The sequence below is a fragment of the Choloepus didactylus genome, chromosome 9 (genome assembly GCF_015220235.1).
Source record: "Choloepus didactylus isolate mChoDid1 chromosome 9, mChoDid1.pri, whole genome shotgun sequence".
Taxonomy (NCBI): Eukaryota; Metazoa; Chordata; class Mammalia; order Pilosa; family Megalonychidae; genus Choloepus; species Choloepus didactylus.
This window is the reverse complement of record NC_051315.1, coordinates 129506958-129532450: the sequence shown is the minus strand read 5'-3', so window position 1 is coordinate 129532450 and position 25493 is coordinate 129506958. Positions and strand designations below refer to the sequence as shown.

The following is a 25493-nucleotide window of genomic DNA, read 5'->3' as shown; positions in this document are numbered from 1 at the left end:
TGTCTTGGCAGAGAAGGTTTGCTCAAGAAATAGGGATTTCCTGGGAACCTGAAGCACCTGACACACAGGTAGATCAAGTACCCACAAGGGCTCTTCCAGGCCTGTCGTTCCTCAGGGAAATACAGCTGTGATAAGGAAGCCGGGGTTCTCCTGGATGATGTTAGATACTGAGGACCACTCCAGGGACAAGGCAACCCTTTCTACTACTTCTGCCTAGTAGGGAAGCAATGACACTTTTTTCCTAAAGGATAAGTAGTTTGAAAACCACTTTTTTTCATAATATTTTTCTCACAGAAAACCAGTTCTTTAACACATGTTAATTAAGGCAGTAGTGGCAACCAGCATAGAGATAATGGTGAGGAGTGCAGTCTTGAAAACCAGATTGCCAGGTGGTTTGAACTCCACCATCAAACTTGAGTGTGGCCTTGGATCCACATGGCTTAACCTCTCTGGGTCTTAGTTCACACATCTGTGAACTAAGATGAAAGTATTACCAACCTCATAACGTTCATGAGACGATTTAATGAATGACCACATGTCAGGTTCTGGCATAGAATACATGGTCAATGAATGTGGCAAGTGGCAATGCTCATGGGATATAATCAAAGAACAACCCATATTTGTCCTCCTACTCTGCAGGATTTGGGAGACCTTGTTCTATGGTCTTCCCATATTGAGTATTGCACTAGCCCTTTAACATGACTTGTATTTTTTGATTGTCTGGACGTCATCATCAAAGAAGGTATTTTCTAGAAGGGCTCATGGATTGTGGCAGATATTGATTGCTGTCTACACAAGAGCTGATCCCACCTTCTTCCATACTGATAGAGTCCTGATTTGGTTCTTTCATCTTACCTCTCTCCTTCTTAATGCAGACAAATCCCAACTGCTCTAATAGGGTGGGCACATTTCTCAGGTGGTCCTTTTACAATCTGGAGATGTTCGTGTGAGGATGCAATGCTGGGAGCCACAGTGGACATTTTATGACCTCGAAGGGAGCCACCCAACATCCTACAGATGGCAGCTCCAAAAGACAGGAAGACCTGGATCTTTGTTGATGTCACTGAGCCACTGAAAGAATAAGCCCTGAAACTGTGCCACCTCTTTTCTTGTCAAGGGAGATTACAAGGCCTCATTGTTTAAGCCAGTAGGCATTGGGCTTTCATGACTAGCATTTGAAAACATGCTGATTTATACATGAATGCTTTTTGGGAATATCAAGTTGAATGAGTAGAAGAATTTGAGGGTCACACTTTTCCCCAAGAACCCTGTAAATATTGCTTCATTTGAAAGCGATGACATTGAAAGCTACTACGGAGAAAGCTGAGGCTAACTACATTCCTATCACTTTTCCCTGAAGTTCAGTAATATATCCAGGATATCTCTTGGCGTTCATTGTTTAGTATCTCAGTTTTTCCTGGAACATACTGAGGATTTTTTATCTGCAGATTTAGTTCTTTTATTTCAGAAACTAAATCTGAAATAGAATCTGGAATCTAAATTTCAGAAACTTTATATCTCAAAAAATTGAATGTTGGAGGTCTCTTTTTCATGGACATCAATTAACGCTTTTCTAACTGCTTAAATGTCTTAGAATTTTTCCTCTGCATAGACTGTAAATGGTTCAAGGTTTTTCTCTAAGTCAGAATTTCAGCTGAATTGTATCTGGTCTGTCCCTTGGTGTTACTGATTTATTTTCTGAATTGAACTACTTCTGATTTTCATTTGGCTTCCTTGCTGTATAATCTTCTTTTCCTTTCCATTTTGTTGCTTGATTCTCTCCCAGCTCTTATTTTAGTACATGAATGTTCTTATTAACTTATTCCATAATATGGAACATAATAAGGGATTTTCTTCTTCTACTTGCTTGGTTATGTTTTCTTCCAGACTTCATTCTTCATCTGTCTCACTATTTTAGTCTTCCACAGTTGCCATGAAAAACACTACACACTAGTTGGTTTAACCACAGGAATTTACGGTCCCACAGCTTTGGAGGCTGGAAGGCATCGGCAAGGCCCTGCTCTCTCCCTGAAGTCTGCGGTGCTCTGGGTTGGCTTGCAGCAAGTCCTCGGGATCCCTTGGCTTGCATCTCTGCCTTCGACCACATGGGGTTGTCCTTAGTCTCCTCCTGTGTCTTTCTCTGACTTTGGGGGTTTTATAAGGTCTTCAGTAATATGGATTAAGGCCTGCCCTGATTCAGTTTGGCAGTGCCTACATAGGATCTTAGAAGACCCTATTCACAAATGAGCCTGCACCTTAACTGCTAATACGTCTTCAGAGCATCCTATTTACAAATAGGTTCACACCCACAGACATGCAGTTTAAAATCAGGAATATGCCTTTTGTTGGGGTACGTGATTCAATCTACCACACTCACCCATGCTACATTCCTTTTTTAATTCCCCCTTTATTGAAGTTTTGGATTTGGATAGTGGATATGCTGCTTCTGTCTTATTTATTTTTAACAAGGGTTGCTCTTTGCAAATCATCTATCTGTTGAAATGCAATGTGGCTGAACTCTCCTTGACTCCTTCTCACTGTGTCTGAATGAGTGTGAGAGCTGGGATATTGCAGTTTTATCTCCTTTTATGTAGCTTAAGTGTACAGTGGGGATAAGGACTCCCCCACGGAAAGAATGGAAGGCTGAGGCTTTACTTTCCCTTCTGAGATTTTGGTAAGTACTTCTGCCACCACTCACCCAAACTTGTTAAGAGCGTATCTCATTCCTGTGACATAGTGCCCTTCAACTTTGATTCTGTGCCTCAATTCAGTGCAGGGCTCTAGAAAACGGCAAGCCCTAGGCGGCTTGCTTTTCTTACTCACACATTCAGCTCACCTCTTTTCAGATTTATTCCGCTAATTTTATTGTCTTCTTTATTACCAGGAAAGAGTGAGAATTCTCACATTCTGTCTACTTGGTTTCTTTCCCTAGTGGGGCGTTGAGGGAGAAGGAATGAGGTTAGATGCCATTCTCTTTCACTGCAGGATTCTATTTATTTCATTGAGTACAGCTTTTGAAGTTTATGGAGCAAAGTTGTACTTAACTTTCTTGTTTGGTGGCTGCTATTATTTTTTTTCAGTTTTTTTTTTTTTTACTATTGTTCTGCTCATATCATTAGTTATTGTGGGGGAGAGGGTCTGTGTTCCAGATTCACTCTGCCACTTTTATGTGACTGTCTTCTCCTGTGCTTTCCACTGCATTAGTTCTGGATGTGTTCCTATAGGAACCGCAGATTATAAAATTTTCACATAAATCACAATAGTTATTAAAGATAAAGAAGAGCACTGAAAGCAAACACTCCGAGTGACTATTACCTAACATCTGCATAACATTTGGCATTTACAATACGCTAGCGCAGATCCCCAGAGCTTAAGCCTGCGTTTGACCCAGGGTAGATGCCCAGTAAAGTTCTGAACGAATGAATTACTATTATCCCCACTTTACACAAGGGAAGACTGAAGACCATCATTAAGGACCCTGTCCAAAGCCACAAAGCTGAAGATAAATAAAAATGAGGCAAACAGCACAGCGGAAAGTGGGTGCCCTTGGACGTCTGGAGGGCATGGGCTGAAGATCAGGGGTCGGGGCCCCGGAGAACCCTCGCTGGTTGGCTGCAGGTCCGACCCCCACCGGCTTCCTGGCTCTAGCTACCGCGGCGTTAGCTTCAGCCACGCGTGCGGTTGCCATGGTAACAGGAGGCGACGGCGCAGGCGCAGAGTGTACCGGGGGGGGGGGAGGCGGAGCTGCTGCGAGGAACGAGCGGAACGGCATTGCGCACGCGTAGCGTCTCGGTTGCTAGGGCCGCCTCGCCTCCGGCTGGGTGGCCAGAGTAAGGTTTGGGGGCTCGGGAACCTCGGGGTCGCGACGGGAAAGATCGGAACCGCCTCTGTCTGTGCCCCGCCCGCTCCGGGCGTGTGAAGCGCCCCCGGCTGTCGCCTGTCCCTGCAGGAGTGAGAGGATCTCTCCGGTCCCCATACACCTGCCTCTCTACAGAAGTACCCCCGCCCCCTGCACCCCTGCCTCCCTCCAGAAGCACCCCTGGGTGCTCCTAGTGGTGCCCCGACTCCCGCAGCCGGCAGCCCCTCGGAGGGCGACGCGAGAGCTTCCTGGCGGCCAGGGGAAAACGGAAAGTAGCCAGCCATGTCGAACGCGTAAGTGAGCGTCTCCCGCGCCGCCGGAAAGAAACGCAGTTCTCCTCTACCTTGCTCTTTTCTCTCCTCTTCTTTTCTCTTTTCTTCCTCTCCTCACTCCTTCCCTCCCCTTTGATATTTTAGCAAATTCAGATATGCCTTAGGATTGAATACCAGCTTCTTGTGGACAAGGAATCTCATATGCTTAGATCCCTCCCCACCCCCCATCCCTGTTCTATGCCCCATTCCCAGATTAGCACCGTGCCAGGACCGTTTCATTCAAGAAAGATCTTGAGGAAGCTTTATTATATCACTTTCTGTTTCCCCAAGGAGCAGCAGCTGGGGCATCGTAGTTCAAGTGGGAACCGAGTATTTAGCCCTCTGCCCTCTGCGGTGCACTGGCAAGCTCTGATCTCACTTGTTCTTCTCAACAGTCTTTTCCAACGTGATTTATTGTGCCAAATGTGTGCACACTGTTCCAAGAGCTCGAAATGGAATAACTCATCTTCACAACAACCCTATCATGTGGGGGCTATTACATTATTATTTCCATTTCACAGGCATAAGTAGCTCATAGAGCTAGGAGACGATACTCTCACTGTTATTAACTCTTAAGTTTTAGATGAGGAAATAGGAGCAGAGAGGTGAAGGGCCTGCCGAGGTTTTAGGGGTGGAATTGTCAGAAGTTCGACTTTGGACATGTTGAGTTTGAAGTGCCTATTGGACATCCAGGTGGAGCTCCAGTCCAGGAGAGAGGTGCGTGTGGGAAAGGCAGATCTGAGAACTGCTGGCACACGGGTGGTATTACGAGACCTGGTGTGAGTGTACATCAAAGAGGAAAGGGGTCCGAGGTCTGAGCCTCTGGGCAAGAGTTAAGAGGTTGTGGAGCAGAAGAGAAGCCAGCAAAGGAAACTAAAAGTGACCGCTGGGGAAGGAGAAAAATCAGGAAAGTGTGGTGTCCTGGAGGCCAGGTGAAAAAACAGTGTTTCTAGGAAGGAGAGAGCACTTGACTCTGTCACATGCTGCCGAGACAAGGCAGAGGAGAACTGAGAACTGACCCTCAGATTTAGAAATGTGGAGTCCAATGTTGACCTTGATCGGAGCTGATTTGGTGGAATGATGGAATAGAAATAAAGATTGAGTAGAGCGAGTTTAAGTGAGAAGAGGAGGGAGGAAATGGTACATAGTGATATGGCTAATTTTTTTTATTTAAGGAGTATTTTTATAAAGGAAAAGCAACGGAGTGGTAGCTGGTGGCAGGGAAAGTGGGGTCAGGAGATGGATTTTTTTTTTTTTTTTTTTAGAAAAGTGAATTTACAGAACAATCATGCAAAAAATATGGAATTCCCATATGCCACCCGATTATTGACACCTTGCACTGGTGTGGGACATTTGTTACAATTGATGAAAACACATTTTTATAATTGTATTATTGATTATAGTCCATGGTTTAACTTTGGGTTCACTGTACAGTGCAGTTTCATGGCTTTTTAAAAATTTTTTATTGTGGTACCCTATATACAACCTAACATGTCCCCTTTTAACCCCATTCAGATACATAATTCAGTGCTGTTAATTACGTTCTCCGTGCCAGGCTACCATTACCTCCATCCATGACCAAAACATTTCCACAGTCCTGGATTTTCAGAGTAGGTGTGTTTGCTGATAGACTGGCCCAGGGTTAAAAAAAATGGGATGATGCGGGAGAAAGAAGGAGGCACTGAGAGGGTGTGGGCCCAGGGGATGGCTCGAGGGAGGGCTGTAGGTAGAGGAGCTCGGGTAGCTTAGCAGCAGGAACAGGTGGGAAGGCAGGTAGAGCCTAGAAGGAAAGACGCTATGTGGGGGTGAGCATGCAGGTAGGGACTTGGGCAGCCTCAGTCAGTAGATGAAGTGATGTTGAGGGGCATTGGGTGCTGAAATGAGGGTCCTGTGCAGGGGTGTTAGAGGAGAGGGCAGGAGAATGGTCTGGAAGTGGCAGTGAAGCCCCCACCCAGGGTTCCGAGAGGGCTGCCTTGGAGAGGGCAGTAGGGGAGGATGGGGCTTCCCCTAGGGCTGGAAGGTGGAAGGAACAATCAGTGAAGAGGCTGAAATCCTAGAGAACATATAAAATAAAAAGTCTGTAGTAACCTGCAGAGAATTCCCATGTTGCAATATGTCGATTTCCCATCAAGGTGCACAATAACAGCTGTATGTCCAAGTCTTTCTGCCTCCAGGTATAGGAAAACTGTCATCCTGGAGAAATAATAATCTAGCCTTTTTCAGCTGTCATATTCAGTCTTCATCTGCAGTCCTCTGGCTTCAAACTCTGTAGCATTTCTAGGTCATGTGCTCAAGCCTGCAGCCAGTCATGTATTTAAAAAAAGAAAAAGAAATTTAAGTAGGCTCATGGATAAAATACTACCTCCTCTTTCCAAGGTGCATTTAAAATTTCAAGAACACTTTACCACCTGTCACCCCATCCTCAAAGCGGCCCTCTGAGGCATTACTAGCCATATTGGACACTTGAGGAATTGAGCACAGCCAGGGGTTAAGTGACCTGCCCCAGAGACAGGTTCTGATTTTAATCTTACAGCACTTTTACCTTTAAATGTGTCTTGCCATCCCCGGGAGAAATGAAAACCTACATCTGCATGGAAACTTGTTCATGAATGTTCATAGCCGCATTATCGATAATAGCCCCAAAGTGGAAACAACCCAAACATCCAGCACTGGATGAACAGATAAGCAAAGTGTGATCTGTCCATGCAAGGGAATATTATTCAGCAATGAAAGGGAAGGAAGTGCTGATATATGCTGCCGTACTGGGGAACCTTGAAAATCATTATGCTGAGCAAAAGAAGCCAGTCTCATGGGGAAAAATATTGTATGATTCCATTTATATGAAATGTCTAGAATAGGAAAATGTATATAGAGAGTAGGTTAGTGGTTGCTTTGGGTGGGGGCAGGAGGGGTAAAGGGAAGAGGGGGTGGGAGGTGAATGGGTATAGATTTTCTTCTGGGGATGACTGAAAATATCCTAAAATTAGGTAGTGGTGATGGCTGCACAACCTTGTGAATATAACAGAAACCTGCATTGTATACTTTCAAGGGGTGAATTTTATGGTATGTGAATTCTGTCTCAACGATGCTGCTATTTTTAAAAAGCCCCTTGTCCCCTCCCTGGTCTCATCTCATTGTCGTGCACACTGGCCAGGCGGAAGGATGCTGACACTAAAGGAAAACCGAGGTGGGGCCGGACCCAGGCCCAGATCGGGGCTTCTGTGGGGGTGGAGGGCCCCAGGGGCTGGTGTGGAGGGCAGGGGAGAGGCCGAGGCTGACGTCCAGGCGCCCGGCACCACAGGGCAGGGCTGGCTGGGACCTGCGGCCACCACGCAGAGATGTGGTCACTTGGGTGAATGTCCGGCAGCCTGGGAACCAGGCACGGGGCCTGACAGAAAGAGATGAATCCATTTTTCAGCTCCAAGGAAAACAGGTCGTGGTGCAAGGGGTGGCCTGCTGATGCAGCTACTTAATACTTTCCCAGCAGCCAAAGCCTCCCCCCGGTCTCTCCCGACAAGGCTCCCTGGAAAGCAGCAGGCTTGTAAGACAGGGGCTGCGGCCAAATTGCAGGCCCCGGAAAGGCAAGGCTCAAGCTGTAAATGCCATGAAGCCTGATGTCTTTTACCTTTTACTCCCTCTTCCACCCCTACATTTTAAAATTATTCCTCAATTTACATATAGATTCTCCAGGATATTGTTAATTGGATTCATTGTGATACTAAATTTCTAGGTCAGTCTCAAGAATTTGCTGTCTTTATATCTAGTCTGTTCCGGCAGGAACAGATATCACCTTCTGCTTGTTCAGATCTTCTGCAGCTGGGATGCTAGAATTTTCTTCAGCCAGATCCTCTGTGCCTCCCACCATGCTAATTCTTAAATATTTAATGTGTTTTATTGTTATGGCGAATGAGGTTTCTTTTTTCATTTTTCTCTGCATTTGGTTTTTATCTCTGTCTTGCAATTGTGCTGCGCTAAATTTACTTGATATGCTTCATTACTGATTTTCTTAGAGTTTGCAATATTTATAAGCAGTGGTTTTAAAAATCTTTTGCATTGATCCCTCTGATATCTCCTTTATCCCTTTTAGATCCTGTTTTGTTTTTTTGTTGTTTTTGTTGAGGGTGTGGTTTAAGAGTTTCTCCCCTGAAAATGTGTTTGTTCTCTGGTGTTCAGCATTTTGGAGCAGTCATCTTCTATTCCTTGGGGATGTTGGGAGGAGATTTTTAATCTGGAATGTGCTGTAAGTTAAAATTTACTGAAATCTTCTTGGCTTCTATGGAAATAATTTATGATTTTTACTTTTGTCCTGTTGCTGCATGGAGTTAAGCCTCCTTTATGTTGAAATCACAGGCATTCCTGGAGGGACCGCTTCTTGGGCAGAGGGAGAAAGTCTTTTGATCCGGCACTGTGTTCTGTTAAGTAGAATTTCAGAGCCGAACTCCTTAAAAAAAAAAAAAAAAATTAGCCTGTAACTCTTTTCTTTAATGTTGTCCTGTCGGGTTAGGCCCCGGCGCAGTGTTTCTGTGTTTTATGTTAACAATTACTGAACCTGTTAATGTTCAGCCTGTGTCTCATCTCCGGTGAGTGGGTGCCTCGCATTTGCTGTCCCTTTTCAGATTCTAGGAGGATGAACTTTGGTCAACTAAATACATGCTCAAATCTTTTACATCCTTACTAATTTTATATTCTCCAGCGGAGAATATAAACAGCTGTTGGCTGTTGTCACATAAAGCCCACAGTTCCCTTGGCCATTTCTGCCTCTCCTGCCATCTCCCATTTCCTGACCTTTTCTGAGGCTTGGCAAGCAGAACTGCCAACATCCCAGGGGCTTGGAACTGGCCTGAGTGTTCCTTTGGCTGGCCTGGTACTTGCATAGGGTGGTGGTGGTTGTTCCCGGAAAATAGCTTTGTTTCTTGGTCATTTCGTAAGTAAGGGGGGAATGTCCTGCACTAAATGGAATTCCAATTTTTTGATAACAACATTCTCTTTTATAAAAAGTTGTATAGCAGAGTGCTCTTTCACTAGCCTTGCCTCTTGAATAATGCTAAGTTTTGTGAAATCTGACATTTGCATGCAGCTGGAATGGAGTGCCGGGCAGTATCCTAACTCAGGGCTGTTGTGAGGATTATGTGAGCTAACGTGTGTAAAGCACTTAGGACAGTGGCTGGCACTGTATACAGGTAAGCCGGCATCATCTTCATCATCAGCTCCATCAACTTCATCACCCTTCTCCTCCCCCTCTACCTCCTCACCTTCATCATCCTCTAAACTTAAAAGAGCTTCCACATCAAAGTCAACTTTCAGCTTTGGGCCAGAAAGATGAAACTCTCCCATCTGTGCTCCAAGCACATATGAAAGGACTGATAGACAAGATATTTTAAAATATTTAAATGCAAGTTTAAAACCCCTCTGGAGCAGGAAAGCAGTGGAAACCCTCCACAGCCCGATTGGGAATGGGCAGTGTGCTCTGGAACCAGGACTCAAAGCCCCAGAAGGACGTGGCCAGGCCCCTGTGTGGATGTCAGGCTGCCCCATGGGCCACACGGGCAACAGTGAGAAGCCGGCTTCTCACAGCGGAGACAGGCTACAGAGTGCAACACAACTCAGCCTGTGTAAGAAGCCCCCCAGATTAATTTGGAAGAAAGAACTGAAAAACAATCCTGTATGAAAACAGGTAAAACAAATGAAGCAATTTAAGGAAGAGAACTTGCAGATGACCAATACTCTTGTGAAAAGTTTCCCAGTCCTACTAGCAACCCAGTGAATTCGTGTTAAAACTGTGAGATACTGTTTCTTACCTGTCGTTTGGCAAAAATGAAGGGTGTGTATTTGGTGGCGGTGGTTCTCTTATGTTGGGTGGGGTCGGGTGGCAGTACAGTATTGTGTAATGACTCGGAGCTCCGACTTAGTGTCATGCAAATGATGGGGTCAGATGCTGGCTTTGCCACGTGGGAGCCGCGTGGCCTTCACATATCCTCTTTGTGCTGCCTCAGTGGGAAGGACGTGAGCACCCGGTGCATGGGGACATCGTGAGGATTCCATGTAGCAGCATGTGAAGCATGTGGTCAATGCTTCAGTAAATGGTTTCCACGCTTTCTTGTTCACAGGAAGTTGTGGCACGTTGAGGACTGGCAGACAGTGGGCCCGGAGCAGAGAGAGCCACGGGGATGCGGAGTGACAGCGCTGGGGAGGCCGAGGGGGGTTCCCAGTTAAACAAGGTGGATTGAGCCTGTGGGTTTACCTCCACTTCCTCCTGAATTGCTCTACAAAGGCAATAAAGGATTTAAAGGGCTGTAAACTCAGGGGGGCAAAGAGAACATTTGAGCAGTTGACCTGAGGTATCCAGAAAATGCAGGAAGATGGGAAGCAGACCCGGGCGAGCGGGAGTGGACCAGAGCAGGGAAGGGGCAACCTGGGAGCCAGCAGAGGGGAGCGATAGAACCAGCCGTTCCCCAGCAGAGCTCCGGGAAGAGGGGTGAAGGTGCTGGTAGTTCTGAGGGGGGCTGGAAGCAGGAGGGCTGGCAGTAGATCTGCAGAAGGAGCGTTCGTGTCCACTCCAGGGAGCCAGGAGGGTAAGTCGCTCCCTCCCTCGCAGAAGATGGCACATTTAGGCAATCTGGACCCAGGGATGCCAGGCACGATAAGCGTGGAGATGAGAAGGCAGGGTGATGACAAAGAGGAAGTGAGAGTCCTCAACCCCGTCTCCCCTCTACTTCCCAACACTCTGGAAGCCAGCCTCATCATCCCCCTCCCCACACACACACCGAGTCGAGGGGTCAGAGAAGCCCACTCCAGCGCAAGGGGCATTGGCATTGGCAGGTTCCCACGTCCCAGGGAAATGGTCAGAGCCCACCCACCCCCACCCTGAAGGTGCAAGGCCCTTCCCAGGCACACTGAGCTTCCAGTTAGCTTTTAAGTCCTTGTTCTTAAATTAAAAAGCAGTGCCAAAGTATCCAGCAGGGGCCTGGCAGGAAAGGCTGGCACACTCAGTCAGGGAGTCTAATAAATGGCACAGTCACAAGAGCTCGGGCATGGTTTAGGGAAACCAACAAGGAGAGTGTCCTGTCTCGGGACTAGCAATGGCAGGGCCATCACCACCCTTCATCTTTGGTAGAAGGATGCAGCCAGCCCTTTGCTGACTCTCCAGGAGGGGGCTGGGAGGGCGGACACCTCCGTCTCACTCTCCTCCCACTCCCTGGTTTCCTGCCTGTGCTTTCCAAGAGGTCGAACAACTGGAGACCAGATGACCATAGAGGTCAGCTGTCCAGGCCGTAGAGCAGAGTGACGACAAGAAGACAATGGATCTGGAGGGACAAACAGAAGATATCTAGTACAAAGAAAAACACTAAAACAGAGAGGAAGAAGAAAAAAAATCTAGAAGGAAATAGAGACCAGTGGATGAAACAGAAGAAAATTTAAAATATCTTTCATCCTTATAACTAATATCCTCCAAGAGAAAATTTTGGACCCATTAAGGGAAGATGCTATATAAAAAGTGTGTTTCAAAGAACAACAAAGAAATCATGTAAATTGAAATAACAGAACTAATAAATTCAAGAGAATTATTAAAAGATAAAGTGAAGGAAATCAGTGAGTAGGAAAAATGACAAAGACACACAATAAGAGAAAAAAATGTAAGAAAAAGTAGAGAGAAAAATAAGAAAATTGGTAGTCCCCATATTTGCCTTAGTAGCAGTCACAAAGAGAACAGAGAGATAAGACAAGAAATAAGATAAGTCCTAGAAATAAGGCAAGAAAATTTCCCAGAACTGGAGGGCAGTTTTCCAATAGATGGTCCAGACAGGGGCCATTATCCTACCCACCACTCCCCATCTCTGCCACTTACTCTCCCTTCCCTCCGTTACCAAGAAGTGTGCATGCTCCTGTTTAAGACCAACTCTTACATTTATGCTCTAAATCCCATAGGCACCTGCTACTTAAGGGCATTGTCCTGGTTCATCCCTTTTCTCCTACATTCTCGAGTTTTCTCCTGCTGAATCATTCCCATTAGCCTACCAACACGCTACCATTTTGTCCACATGAAAATATTCTACTCTTGACCCCACCTCCTCCTAGCTACTGCCCTTTTCTTGATACACTTCCTCTAAAGAACTGTTTGTTCTTGTTGTCTTCAGTTCTCAATCTTCCCTTTTCTCTTTGACCCACTCCACTTCAACTGCAACTGCTCTTCTCCAGGTCACATTGACCTCCCTGTTCCTAAATCCAATGACCACTTCTTGGTTCTCGTGTCACTTGAATTATCAGTGGCATTTGGCAAGGTTGATCGCTCCCTCCCCTTTGAAAAACATCCTTCATTTCATCTCCAGAAACCCGGATATTCCTGGTTTTCTTCTCAACTTGATGGCCAGCCCATTTCAGATTCTTTTCCTGGTTCCTCCTCATCTCCCCAACCCCTTCGTGTTGGAGGCGCATTGGACCTAATCTCTTCTCTGACATCACATCCCACTGCTCCCTTAGTGATCTCGTCCAGTCTCATGGCTTTAAGTGCATTCTCTGTTTCTTCAGTTCCTGGAGTCACATTGCCAGCCTGGATCCCTCCCTCAAATTCAAGTTTTACATTGAACTACCTCCCTGTTGTCTCACTTGGTTGTCTAAAGGCACTCAGACTTAACTTACCCAAAGCTGAATTCTAGCTCTCCAAACCCATTCCTTCCTCAGTCTTTGCCACCTTAGTAAATGGAAACTTGGAGTCTCCCTTGATCCTTTCTCTCATATCCCACATCCAGTCTTTCAGCAAAAATATCTAGAACCTGTCCACGTTTCATCACTCTCACCATGACCACCTAAGTCAAAGCCACCATGAGCTCTTGTCCCGATGAGCAGTGCAATAGCTGGTCTCTCGGTCTCAGTAGTCGTTTCTCAACATAGTAGCCACCTTATGTCGGCTCATGTTACTCCTCTGCTCAAAGCACCAGGGGCTTCTTATCTCACTCAGGGTGAAAGCCAGCGCCTTCCCAGTGGTCCCAGGCTGATCTGCAGGCTGAGCTTGAAGAATGTTTACATCCTCATAAACACGTAAGCACTGAATTCTGATTTAACCCAACACTGTGATATGAATGTAATGAGAAGATTGGGGAAGGGGAATGTGGGGATAGAGCAGTGGGGGCAAGAGTGCTAAAATCTTTTTCTTCCACAGTAGGAAATAAAGAAATAGCAGTAAATGAATACTATTTTCATATGTGGAGAGAAACACTAGTAGGAATTAAGAGAGCTGAAACTAGGAGCCTCTGTGGCTTGGGAATGGATGAATCAGGGGACTCATTCTTTTGTTGCAAGCTTGGCTATGTTTGACTTTTAAACCACATGTATGGAATACTTTGGTAACTCCAAAATTAAAGTTAAACAAATGAATATAAAAGTTGGGAAACAATGAGACAAGATCATGACAGGTTTTAAAATGTACCTTGTCCCCGATGGAGCAGAGAGTCATGAGAAACGCTTGAGCGGGATGTGGCGTGGTCAGCCACAGGTTCCACCCTGAGTTTGTCATTTTCTCTTCCAAACCTGCCCACCTTCCTTTGTTCCCTCCCTGGAGAATGAGTAAGCCGCCACCCGGTGTGCTCAAACCGGAAACGGGCTACCTACCACCTTTGGCCTCTCCTTCTTTACCTTCATCACGCCCAGTCAATTCTACTTCCCAGATAGCTCTCAAACCCATTACTTTACTCTGTCTTACGGCCCCCACCCAAGTCCGGTTCTCAGGACCTTTTACCTGAAGTGGCCTCCTAACTGGATCCCCCCACCTCCAGCGTTGCCTCTCTTAGATCCATTCCCTTTACTTTGCCAAGGGTAATTAAATGCAGATCAGGTCATGCCTCTCTAGAGCTTAAAACTCCTCATTAGCTCCTCCCTGCTCTTCAATGAGTCAGAACTGCTTAGCAAGATGGTCACAGCCCCACTCCTGCTGTCTCCTGGCCTCATCTCTTGTCACTTGCTCCTTTCCAGTTTTATCCAAGCCATTTCTTCCCTTTTAGTTGCGTGGAAGTACCAGCCTCTGGCCCACGGGCCTTGCCTTGCTTGCTCTTCTCTCTTTCTGGCAGAATGTTCTCCCCCACCCCCCACCCCCAGGCCCTTTCCGTTCCTGCTTCCTCTTCTTCTTCAAGTCTCCCCTTGGATGGCCACATTCCTGTCGTCAGTCACTCAGCCACCCGGTCAGGCGCCGACACATGCTGGGGAACTTGCTGGACCCTGGGTTACAGTGGTGCAGGGTGGGCGGGTTGCTGCCCTCGGGGGCCAGGTCTTTGCCTGGTGGGTGGTGCAGGCCTGGCCCCGCACCACAGCATCTGCTGAAAGGAGGTAGGAGGATCTCAGCGCCCTGGGGCCCTCTCTCGGGGTTAGCTCTTCCCTCCCACCCTACTCCTCCTGATGAACCAGTTGGGCACCGTGGATGTGCCCTCCGGTAACCAGGAGAAAGATTGATGAATGTTCATCTGCTCTTCAAATACTAATACATAACAATCTATGATTTTTGCAGAAATGTTATGTATATGGAAGATATCAAGTATAAGAATAAATGCCCCTGAACATTAGAAGTGGTATTTTAGCAATATCACTGAAACTGCTTTTGGGGTCCTCCATAGTTATATCCTCCTCCCATCTTCCCCAAGATAACCAATAACCACGACCTTGATTTTTGTATTTATCATTCCATATTTTTATCACTTTATCACAATATGTATGTGCCCTAAACAACAAACAATTTATGTTTTTGAGATCTGTAAAAGTGACATATTGCACCTTACCTATTGCGGTCTGTATTATGGTTGTAAGGTTCAAAGTGGTTGTTAATAGTTGTAGTTCACTCATTTTTTGCTGCTGTGTGGTGGTCCATGGGTGGCTAGACCTCAGCTGATTTATCCATTCTCCTATTGTGCTGGTTTGGATGTAGTATGTCCCACAAAACACCATTATCTTTGATGCAGTCTTGTGTGGGAAGGAAACGTATTGGTGTGATTGGGTTGGAGACTTTTGATTGGATGTTTCTGTAGAGATGTGATCACTCAACTGTGGGCGAAACCTTTCATTGGATAATTTCCATGGAGGTGTGGCCCCACCCACTCAGCATGGGCCTTGATTAGTTTCCTAGAGCACTATATAAGCTCAGACAGAAGGAGCGAGCTTGCTATAGCCAAGAGGGACACTTTGAAGAAAGCACAGAAGCTGAGAGTAGCTGCAGATGAGAGACAGTTTGAAGATGGCTGTTGAAAGCAGACTCTTGGCGCCTGAAAAACTAAGTGAGGAAAAACACCCCCAGAGCAACTGAGAGTGACATTTTTGAGGAACTGCAGCCTAGAGAGGAACATCCTGGGAGAAAGCCATCTCAACACCAGAACTTTGATGCCGACACCAGCCACGTGCCTTCCCAGCTAACAGAGGTTTTCTGGACACCATTGGCCATCCTCCAGTGAAGGTACCTGATTGCTGATGTGTTACCTTGGACACTTTATGGCCTTAAGACTATAACTGTGTAACCAAATAAACCCCCCTTTATAAAAACCAATCCATCTCTGGTGTTTTGCATTCCGGCAGCATTAGCAAACTGAAATACCTATTGATGGACGTTTTTCAATTATTTTAAAAATGCTACTGTGATCATTCTTGATGCATACTTACTAGAGTTTCTCTAGGGCATAACTGTTCATTTTGTAGGATATGCACATCTTCCTTTTTATAAGATAATGTTGAATTATTTTCTAAAGTAGCTGTTCCAATTTGCACTCCATCAGCAGTGTCTAAGAGGTCCTGAAAATATTTAGTATGATCACATTTTTACAGTTTTACCAGTATGGTGTGTTTAAGTTCTTCATCCTTTGCAGTCTTCTTTTTCATTTCCTTCCTTACTATTCAGGATATGCATCTTTTTATATGTTTGTTCCACATCTATATTTCCTCTTCTTTCAAATGTTTATCCTTGTCTTTGGCCTATTCTATCAGATTGTTGGTCTTTTTCTTATTCCTTCACTGGAGTCCTTGGTATATATTAGATAACGAATTGTCTGTGACTTAGGTTTGCTGCACATGCCTCCTTCCATTTTGTGAAAGGCTTGCATTTTCACTTTCTCTCTGGTATCTTTTAATGAACAGTTCTTAAGTTTAATGCAGTAGCATTTATCATTTTTTTTCTTTTTGGTATGTACTTGTTTATGTTTGAGAAATCTTTACTACCCTAAAGTCATAAAGATAGTCTGCTATATTTTCTTCCAGAAGTTTTAAGGTTTTGTGTTTTACCTTTAAGTCTTTAATAAATCAGGAATTGATTTTTGTGTATGGTTGTGAGGTAAGGATCCAATAATGCTTTTCCATATGGAGAACCAATTGTCTCAGCACATTTTATTGCCTTTTCAATAAGTGCCACTGAAACTTTTAATTTAGATTATAATATCAGGCAAAATATAATTTGCCTATAGAAGTGTCTTATGAGTTATCTAAGCTTCAGAATTTAAATTTAATACATGGGAGAGTGGAAACATTACGTTTGGGCCTTGATTGTCTAGAACTCTTGCCTCCTCCTGAATATTTGCAGGGAGACTAAAATTACTGAGTGACTATGGGCAAATCGGTTAACCATTCTGAATATCAACTTCTTCATCTTTTAAATGGGTCTGATAATACTGGCTTCATGGGTATAGTGAGCAATCACTTTATTTCATTTAGGCAAAAGGCTTTTTAAACTATTTATCTAATGTTTGTAGTAGCGGTCATATCCAAAATTCGCAGGCACATCCAAATGGGACATTTTTAACTCACATTTAATTATGTGCTGTACTTTGTTATACCAGATGCCTAATATGTATGCCTTACAAAGTAACTTTTACTTACCATGTTGTCTGAACTCTCTGTCTCTCCTCAGAATGTATAATAAGATATGGCATCAGACCCAAGAAGACCTCAATTCTATGCTCGACAAAGAGTCTCAGAAGATGCTGGAACCACAGAGTAATAGAGTTTTCTTCTTCCAAATGTTAGCCACCTTCTACATAAACTATGTGCAGATCTTTAGAAACCTGGAGAATGTCTATGATCAGATCGTCCATCCACAGAAGCGGATACTGATCCGGAAAGTGCTGGATGGAGTGATGGGTCGAATTCTGGAGTTGAAGAATGAAATGGTCCAATTGGAATTAACTGAGTATCATTATTTTGATGATATCTTACAGGATCTAAAACTGGCTCCTGTGAGTACTTCTTTTTTTTTTTTTAATAGTTTCCTTTTATTTTAAATAAGACATGTAGCCAATAGGCTGCAGACTTTCTAGACATATTTACTCATTGTTTGATATATTAAATATTTACTCGTTGTTTGATGCATTAAATATTAGAACACAGACCTTTGGTTGACCTTAATTTTTGGCACACATGGCTCTTTCCATTGTCCTTTGGTCCGTTAGACACCAGGGTCCTTGCGGTTCCAGTTGATGCTCTCTTTGCTGCCCAGGCCTGTTGGGATGGACTGGCCTGGGCCTGTCACAGTGTCCTGTAGCCCAGACATTCCAAATGTCTGAGAGCGCTGACCCCTACTCTCGGTTTCCACAGGAATTCTCTCTCTGGCCTTTATTTTCTCCATCATCTTAGGAATGAGTAGCCTGTTGGCTGTTGGTTCCTTGTCCCCAGGTGTCTGCATCTCCCCTTTGCTCTGGTCAGTGGAGACCGGGGTGTTTTGGAGCTCAGACCCCGAGGACAGGCTCTCTGGTGCCCTGGAGCTCTCTCTGCTGGCATCTGGTAATGGCGGCCCTCTCCTACATGCCAGCACCCCCTGCCACTGCCCTCCTGACCTTTGCTGCCAGGAGCCCAGAGTCTACGATGCGCTGGCTGCCAGGCCTCCTGCAGACGGTGGACCCCGCGCTCCAGTGTCGCAGTCCTCGGAGCCCACCTTTCGTTTTGAAACAAAGTAAACTTAAAAGGAGAAAGGAAGTGTTTTGTTTTCTCAGATGGGGTTTGGTGTTTCTTCCCTGTGAAAATATTTGGGCTCCTGCACAGGCTGTGTTTTTCCCAGGGATAGACTTCCCTAGCAATAGGATCATCGCCTTGTATCTGAGTGGACCAAAGAGGAAAACAGAGGAGTGAAAATGTTGAAGATCATTCCAAAAATTGTATGTGTATTGCATTCACTTACACAGGCACAGACTAAATCACCAGATTTTTAGGTCAGGTATGCCTTGTTTACCCATGTGAAAATCTCAAGAACAACATAGGCTAAATATGAGACAAATAGCCATTAAATCCCATCCCTACATTTAAGGAATATTAAATTGTATTAATTTAATTTAAAGAATAGTAAATAATATTCCTAAGTTGTTAAAATTTCTATTGTGACAACACAGATACAACGTAAAATTTCCCGTTTTCACCAAGCTCAAGTAGGCCATTCCAGGGTAATTACATTCCCAATGTTGTGCTTCCATCATTATCAAAATGTTCCCACCCCCTTAAACAGAAACTGTACCAACTGAGCCTTACCTCCCCATTCTCCTCCCCCACCCCTGCCCCTGGTAACCTGTTGTTCCAGTTTGCTAATGCTGCAGGAATGCAAAACACCAGAGATGGACTGGCTTTTGTAAAGGGGGTTTATTTGGTTACACAGTTACAGTCTTAAGGCCATAAAGTGTCCAAGGTAACACATCAGCAATCGGGTACCTTCACCGGAGGATGGTCAATGGTGTCCGGAAAACCTCTGTTAGCTGGGAAGGCACGTGGCTGGCATCTGCTCCGGAGTTCTGGTTTCAAAATGGCTTTCTCCCAGGACGTTCCTCTCTAGGCTGCAGTTCCTCAAAAATGTCACTCTCAGTTGCCCTTGGGGCATTTGTCCTCTCTTAGCTTCTCCGGAGCAAGAGTCTGCTTTCAGCGGCCATCTTCAAACTCTCTCTCATCTGCAGCTCCTGTGCTTTCTTCAAAGTGTCCCTCTTGGCTGTGGCTCCTCTTCAAAATGTCACTCTCAGCTGCACTGAGTTCCTTCTGTTTGTCAGCTCATTTATATGTCTCCAGAGATTTAATTTAGACCCACCCTGAATGGGTGGGGCAACACCTCCATGGAAATTGTCCAATCAGAGTCAACATCCACAGTTGGGTGGGTCACATCTCCATGGAAACACTCACAGAATTACAATCTAATCAACACTGATATGTCTGCCCACACAAGATTACATCAAAGATAATGGTGTTTGGGGGACATAATACATTCAAACCAGCACACCTGTATTCTAATTTGTGACTCTATGAATATTCCTAAATTTAAGGGGTAATAAATTTATGAACGTCATATGGTGGGCTCCTTCCCTTTTCTCCCTGCTTTTCACGCTGCTTGAGCCAGCCTGTCTGCCTCATCTGGCTCGTCTTCTTGGAGGCCATGCAATTGCTCCTGCAGAGATGGAGCCCTGAGCACTGAGAGCTGGCAGATGAGCAGGTGACATCCAGGAAGCCTCCGTCGTGGGAGACTGTCAGCATTGTTTCCTGCAGTCCTGGAGGGAGTGACTGAGCCATGCCAGTGACTCACGCAGCAGGAGGGGCTCCGTGCACAGTGCCCCGGTCAGGGAGACCATGAGCCACCTCCCGGGAACTCCTGTGCCACCCAATTCTGCATTTCCAGGTGGGGTGAAAGCCCAGAACAACCAACAGCCTCTGTGCCTGGGCCTCGGTGGCCGTCACCCCCCCCCCCACTTGCGGCTCCTCGATGTTTTGTTGGGTCAGCCCCAGCTATTTGTGCATTCTGACCCCACACCCCATTCCGGTTTGCTAATGCTGCCAGAATGCAAAACACCAGAAATGGATTGGCTTTTATAAAGGGGGTTTATTTGGTTACAAAGTTACAGTCTTAAGGCCATAAAGTGTCCAAGGCACCAACAATCAGGTACCTTCCCTGGAGAAAGGCCACTGGTGTCCGGAGAACCTCTGTTAGCTGGAGAAGGCACGTGGCTGGCAGCCGCTTGCTCCCAGGTTGTGTTTCAAAATGGTGTTCTCCAAAATGTCTCTGTGTCAGCTTCTCAGGGCAAACTCTGGGCTAGTACCTCCAAAGTATCAGCAAAACTCTGCTTTCAATGGCCATCTTCAGAATGTCTCTGTAAGCTGCAGCTCTGAGGTCCTTCTGTTTGTGAGCCCCTTTATAAGACTCCAATGAAGGACCACACTGAATGGGTAGAGCCACACCTCCATGGAAACATTCAATCAGAGGTCACACCGTAACCAAAGGTGTCACTCACAGTTGGGTGGGTCACATCTCCATGGAAACAACCTAATCCAAAGGTTCCAACTTAATCAACACTAATGCAGCAGCCCCACAAGACTGCATCCAAGAACATGGCTTTTTCTGGGGGACATAATATATACACACTGGTACACCCCCTGTCTGGTTGACGAGTTCAGGGATGGTCCCTCGGCAGCTGTGTCTGTCAGTCCTTTCCTGAAAGATTCTGAAATCTGGACAGAGACAGGGACCAGTTTCTATCTCAGGGTCTGAACCGTAGTCTCCCAAACTTGTGAGTAGTTGGAGCCTTTGTTCACCACATGCTCTGAGGGAAAGAGGAAGCTGCTCTGCAGAGAGAGAAAGAGGGAGAACAAGACAGATTCACCAAGAGGGGCAGGAAGAAACGGCAGGGTCCTGGAGGCGTCTGCTTTCCTGGATGTGTCTCTCTGGCTGATGGACACCTGGCTGTGCTCCCATCTCCGGTTCCACGAGGCCCCCAGAATCCTCCCATGAACGCCCCCTTTTGGCTAAGCTGGCCAGCAGACATGCTTATTAATAACTTCATAAGTTCATGTGTGGAGTCCTACCCAGAATGGGAGAATGGGGCACCAGGTGCTTTTGCTTGCGGAGGTCAAGTGCGGAGCCGGAAGGGGGCCCAGCGGCTCTGACGGCGGGCCGAGTTCAGTGCTTCTCAGTGAGCTTGGCCGAGGGCCCACCCATATCCTTTCACAGCTCTCCTACCCCCCTGATAATTGAACTTGGACCTGTAACTTGCATTCATTTGACCTCCTAATTTGAAATCTTTGGCAATATACACATGAAGAACTGCAGTTTACATTTACCATGTAAAAACCAAGTTCCCTGATAAAGCAAACTAACTTTGTAAATAATTTTTGTAATAGGGTTATTTAGGTAAAAATGAAGCTAAATATCAGAAGAAAATTGCAACCATCAACATAGAAATAGTTGATGGTGCTAATGACACATTATTAGGTTTAATTCAAAGATCTCTACAGCTCAATACTTTGCTGTTCTAATTTGAATTATCATTTTAGGTAGGCTGAGATAAAAAATTAAATTTTTTTAAAGCAAATCATTAAGTAATCACTGGTTAATTGAACTGATAGGAATTAATGAGATTTTACTGTAATGATTAAAACCCGAGATGTTGTTACGACTTTTCTTCTTGACTTTGTGTCTCCTTAGTGGTAATGAATTTTCTTCACTCTGCCAAGCTCAGCATCTCTTAAATGAGAATGGGAAGCAAAGCAAGTCTCTTTGAATCACCTGTTCTTACTGTGTATTTTAAATGCATTTGAGTCCTGGAATTGTGACAAAAATGCTCTTTTGCTTTCTCTTCTCTAGCAACAATTAGATATTCCCATTCCCAAGTATTTTTTGAAGGAGAAGTTGGAAGTGATAAAAGGAAGAGAGAAAATCCTTGCTCAAATATTAGCTGACTGTGGATTTGAGCCATCCAGCTTGGTTTGTATATCATTTTAAGAAAAAATTACTGCATAATCTATAAAACTTCCGCTTTCTGATGTTCCTAATTGTGTGAGAAGCAATTAGATTACTGTCAGTGTGAGAAGAGCCCCCCTCCCCCCACCACTCCTTGTTACACAGGACGTAAGTTGTGTAAACTTTTGAACAGGTTTTTGGTGATTCCGCATCATCAGTTTTCAAGAACTTAGAAACAGAGATCAAAATGTAATGATTTGTTGGTTAAATCAGTACCTCTAAGATTTCTGAGTAAAATGTCAACTCGATTTAATGTTTCGTCTCAGATTCACTTAGCTTAATGTCAGAAGCTAAATTATGCTCTGAGATAACTTAATAGGAACTCAGAAATTACTGCACTCTGACAATGCCCACTGACCTTTGAACCTCAAGTTGAGTGTTGCTTGGATCCCCTCGAATGGGTTATAGGGAGACAGAGAGCTAAGTCCTAAAGAGCCCCCTGGAAGGCAGGGAAGCATCATCAGTCTGTTCTCCCGTCTCTGTCCACAGCATTTGTGCACCTCCACCTTCTTTCTGTCTTCACAGCTGTCTCAGTTCCGACTCTCAGGGTCTTCTCCTGGGCTCTTGCAGCCATACAGCATCCAGTGAGAAGTCTTTTTCTTCCCATCCCTTGCACGTGGCACTTCTTATCAATCTTCTGCCAGATCTGCTTCTGCATTTTGGTGGCCTTCACTGCTAACCAATGAATGCCTCGCTCCCCTAGGAGGATTTCTTGGCAACCTAAAATATTGTGGAGCTAATTAAGTTGTATTTTTTTCAGAGTCAGGGAGGAAAGCTATGGGAGCCTTAAATTTGGGGCTATAGCACGAGCATGGCCTATTATAAAAATACACATAATCTGTTGAAAACATGCTTGTTTTGAGAAGATATACTCTGTATCAACAGTTTGGGACTCTCATCAAGGTTGTGGTAGAAGTGGACAAGTCATGTTTTGGGGATCAATTGATGCGGTTAACATGTTTAAACACTGATTTATCTTAATGTGGATTTTTTTTTTGCAGAAAAGATCTGTAAAGGCTATCCCCTTCGAGGAAGCTGTTAAGATAATCCAGATGTCAGAGAGGGCTCGACAAGGTCGTCTAAGAGCACTGTTCATGAAACAAATCTATCTTCAAGAATACAGAACAAAGCAAGCCAGGCTGCTCGGCGAGAAAATGGCAGATCTGGGGGCCGCTGCATTACGTATTCAGAAGGTGCAAGTGTGGGCTGTTGGGGTTGGGGCACAGGGTCTAGACACAGCTAGAGTCACCTAGCAGTGTGGGAGGGTGAGCTCCAAAACTCAAAATCCTAAAATTCTGTCTTTAGGAGAACTGGATTAAATTCCCCGAAGACTTCTTAACTTACCCTGGGGAAACTGCTAATTAATCTTAAAATTTTATTATAAATAGGGATTAGACTCTAGGCATTTTATTCTAATATTTTAAAGATTGTAAATAACTGTTGGAAAGATTACTTCTAAAATTCAGTGAGGATACACACACACACACACACACACACACACACATATAATTACAGAAGGGGACGCAAGGGCCACCACCTGCTGGGTTGCAGAAATGGATGCCATTTGCAAAAAAGCCCAATAGCCAAAACTAATAACCAGACATCAGTGTTCTTAGCCCTGTGTCATGAGACTTTGTTTCATCGGTCAGGTGAGCATTTATTTGTACTGCGTCGTTTTTCCAAATAGATGCTAAGGTTGTGAAAATGCAAAGCATGGCAATGTGACACAAATTAGAATTAAGTTAGATAGAAAAATAAGTATCAGGGCATAAACAAGAGCCAGAAGATCAGGACTTTTGGCCCAAAGAGTGCTTGCATGGGAGTTGTGGAGGGGCTGAGAAGGACTCACATATGAGCCACATAAGAAATTATTTTCTTTCAAAGTTTCTATGGGGAAATCAGAAAGGTTTTGAAAGCACCTGAGTGCAAAGCTCGGGCTGTATGATTCTTGGAAGTTTACTCTTACATTTCCTATGTGACTTTGGAAATTTTTCATTTAAAACAATGAAGTATCACCCTTAGTCTAGCCTATATCCCCACCATATAGAAGATTCTCTTGAAGAAATCTCACAGTTAGGGGACCTCACTAATGAAGATTTTAAGTCATTTCTATAGTTAGTTCCTTCTTTAAAAATCCTGCCTGTAATCATGGAAGAAAAAAGTATTCCATCAACATGTACATGTACAATCCTGACTTTATGGTGGTTTTAACATTTGGAATGTGCCGTTTTATAGGAGAAAGCATAGTACAAGGTTTTCTTTATTATTATTATTTGTACTAAACAAGTTACTATTTGTTGGCTTTAAGGTTTGGCGAGGTTTCCATCAAAGTAAGAGAATCAAAAAAGAGAGAGAAGAGGAGATGATATTCCTGGGTATGGTAAGTGATCTTATAGATGGGATATGCATCTGTTTGTTTTCTTTAAGAAAATAGAAGCTCTAGATTTATAGATTTCTTTAGAGAGTTTTTGAGGGAAGAAAGAAAAGCAAAGTAAATGATGAGTGACATAAGAGATTGCAGTCACACGTGTCTTACAGATGCCTGCTCAGGGGAGCGGAGGGAGCAGAGTCGTGTCCATTTACATGTCACTGAACAACATGCAGACTGTTCCAGACATAGAACATGCTGTTCCTTCCTGCTGTCAACAGTGCACACAACATTGAGAACGGGTTTGCATTGATATAGCCCAGCTCATTTTTAGGTCCATGTTGATTACTGAATCACAGCGTTGGAAGGGTGTGTTAGTTAGCTATTGCGGCATACCCCAAACTTAGCAGCATAAGCCGACACACATTTATTATCTCACGGTCTCTGTGGGGAGGAGTCTGGGCCAGCTTGACTGGGTCCTCTGCTTAGAACCTTGTATAGCTGCAGTCAAGGGGACGGCCAGGGTGGGGTCTCATCTGAAGTGCAGCTGGGGGAGGATCTGCTTCCAGGCTTGGGTGGATGTTGGCAGCATTCGGTTCCTTATGAGTGATCAGACTGAGGACCTCCGTATCTGCCAGTTGCCATCTGGAGGCCGCACCCAGCTCCTTGCAGCAAGGGCCCCTCCATCATCAAAGCCAGCGAAAGAGAGAGGAGCCACTTGCAATGACATGTAATATAACCATGGAAGTGACATCCCATCACCTTTGCCACATCTTACCGGTTAGAAGCAAGTCATGGATTCCACTCACAGACAAGGGAGGGTGTGCGGAGGTGGGGATAAGCAGGGAGGGGCCGTCTTAGAGTCTGTCCAGAAGAAAGGGGCTTTCAGGATTATCTGGATCACCTGGTCCAAGGCCTCTGAGGAGGGCCAGTTGGGTCCCTTCTGAACCTCTAGGGGACATAGAACCCCTGCTCCCCAGGGCTGCCCATTCTATTTCATTTCAGACGCTTCATCCTTTCATTCAACTGAAATCTGCCTCCCTGCAGGTCCCCCTGACTGGTCATGATTCTGTCCCCGGTGGTAACTCAGAAGGCATCTTAGCCTCCCCTTGCGTAGCAACCCCTCAAGTCTCTGAAGGCAGCTGAGTCCCCACCTCCAGGGACGGCAGCGTTGTCTGCTGGGTTGACTTACTGATTCGTTGATTGTTAGAGACATTACAATAAAACAGAAAAGCA

The 25493-nt window shown here is 45.0% G+C and overlaps 1 protein-coding gene across 3 annotated transcripts in view; it reads left to right on the top strand.

Annotated features, from left to right (window-relative positions):
- Nucleotides 1–3774: 3774 nt before the first annotated feature.
- The window catches only part of IQCA1 (IQ motif containing with AAA domain 1), a 199567-nt gene continuing 177848 nt past the window's right edge, over nucleotides 3775–25493 (top strand). The window contains exons 1-5 of one of the 3 annotated variants that reach the window (XM_037850161.1): nucleotides 3775–4152; nucleotides 17042–17366; nucleotides 21734–21853; nucleotides 22891–23082; nucleotides 24198–24269. In XM_037850161.1, the coding sequence (XP_037706089.1) occupies nucleotides 4142–4152; nucleotides 17042–17366; nucleotides 21734–21853; nucleotides 22891–23082; nucleotides 24198–24269 (720 nt within the window). In that variant the 5' untranslated portion in view covers nucleotides 3775–4141. Of the gene's footprint in view, nucleotides 4153–8387; nucleotides 8411–17041; nucleotides 17367–21733; nucleotides 21854–22890; nucleotides 23083–24197; nucleotides 24270–25493 lie in introns of those variants that run through there. The other 2 variants (XM_037850162.1, XM_037850163.1) reach the window with 2 other exon arrangements.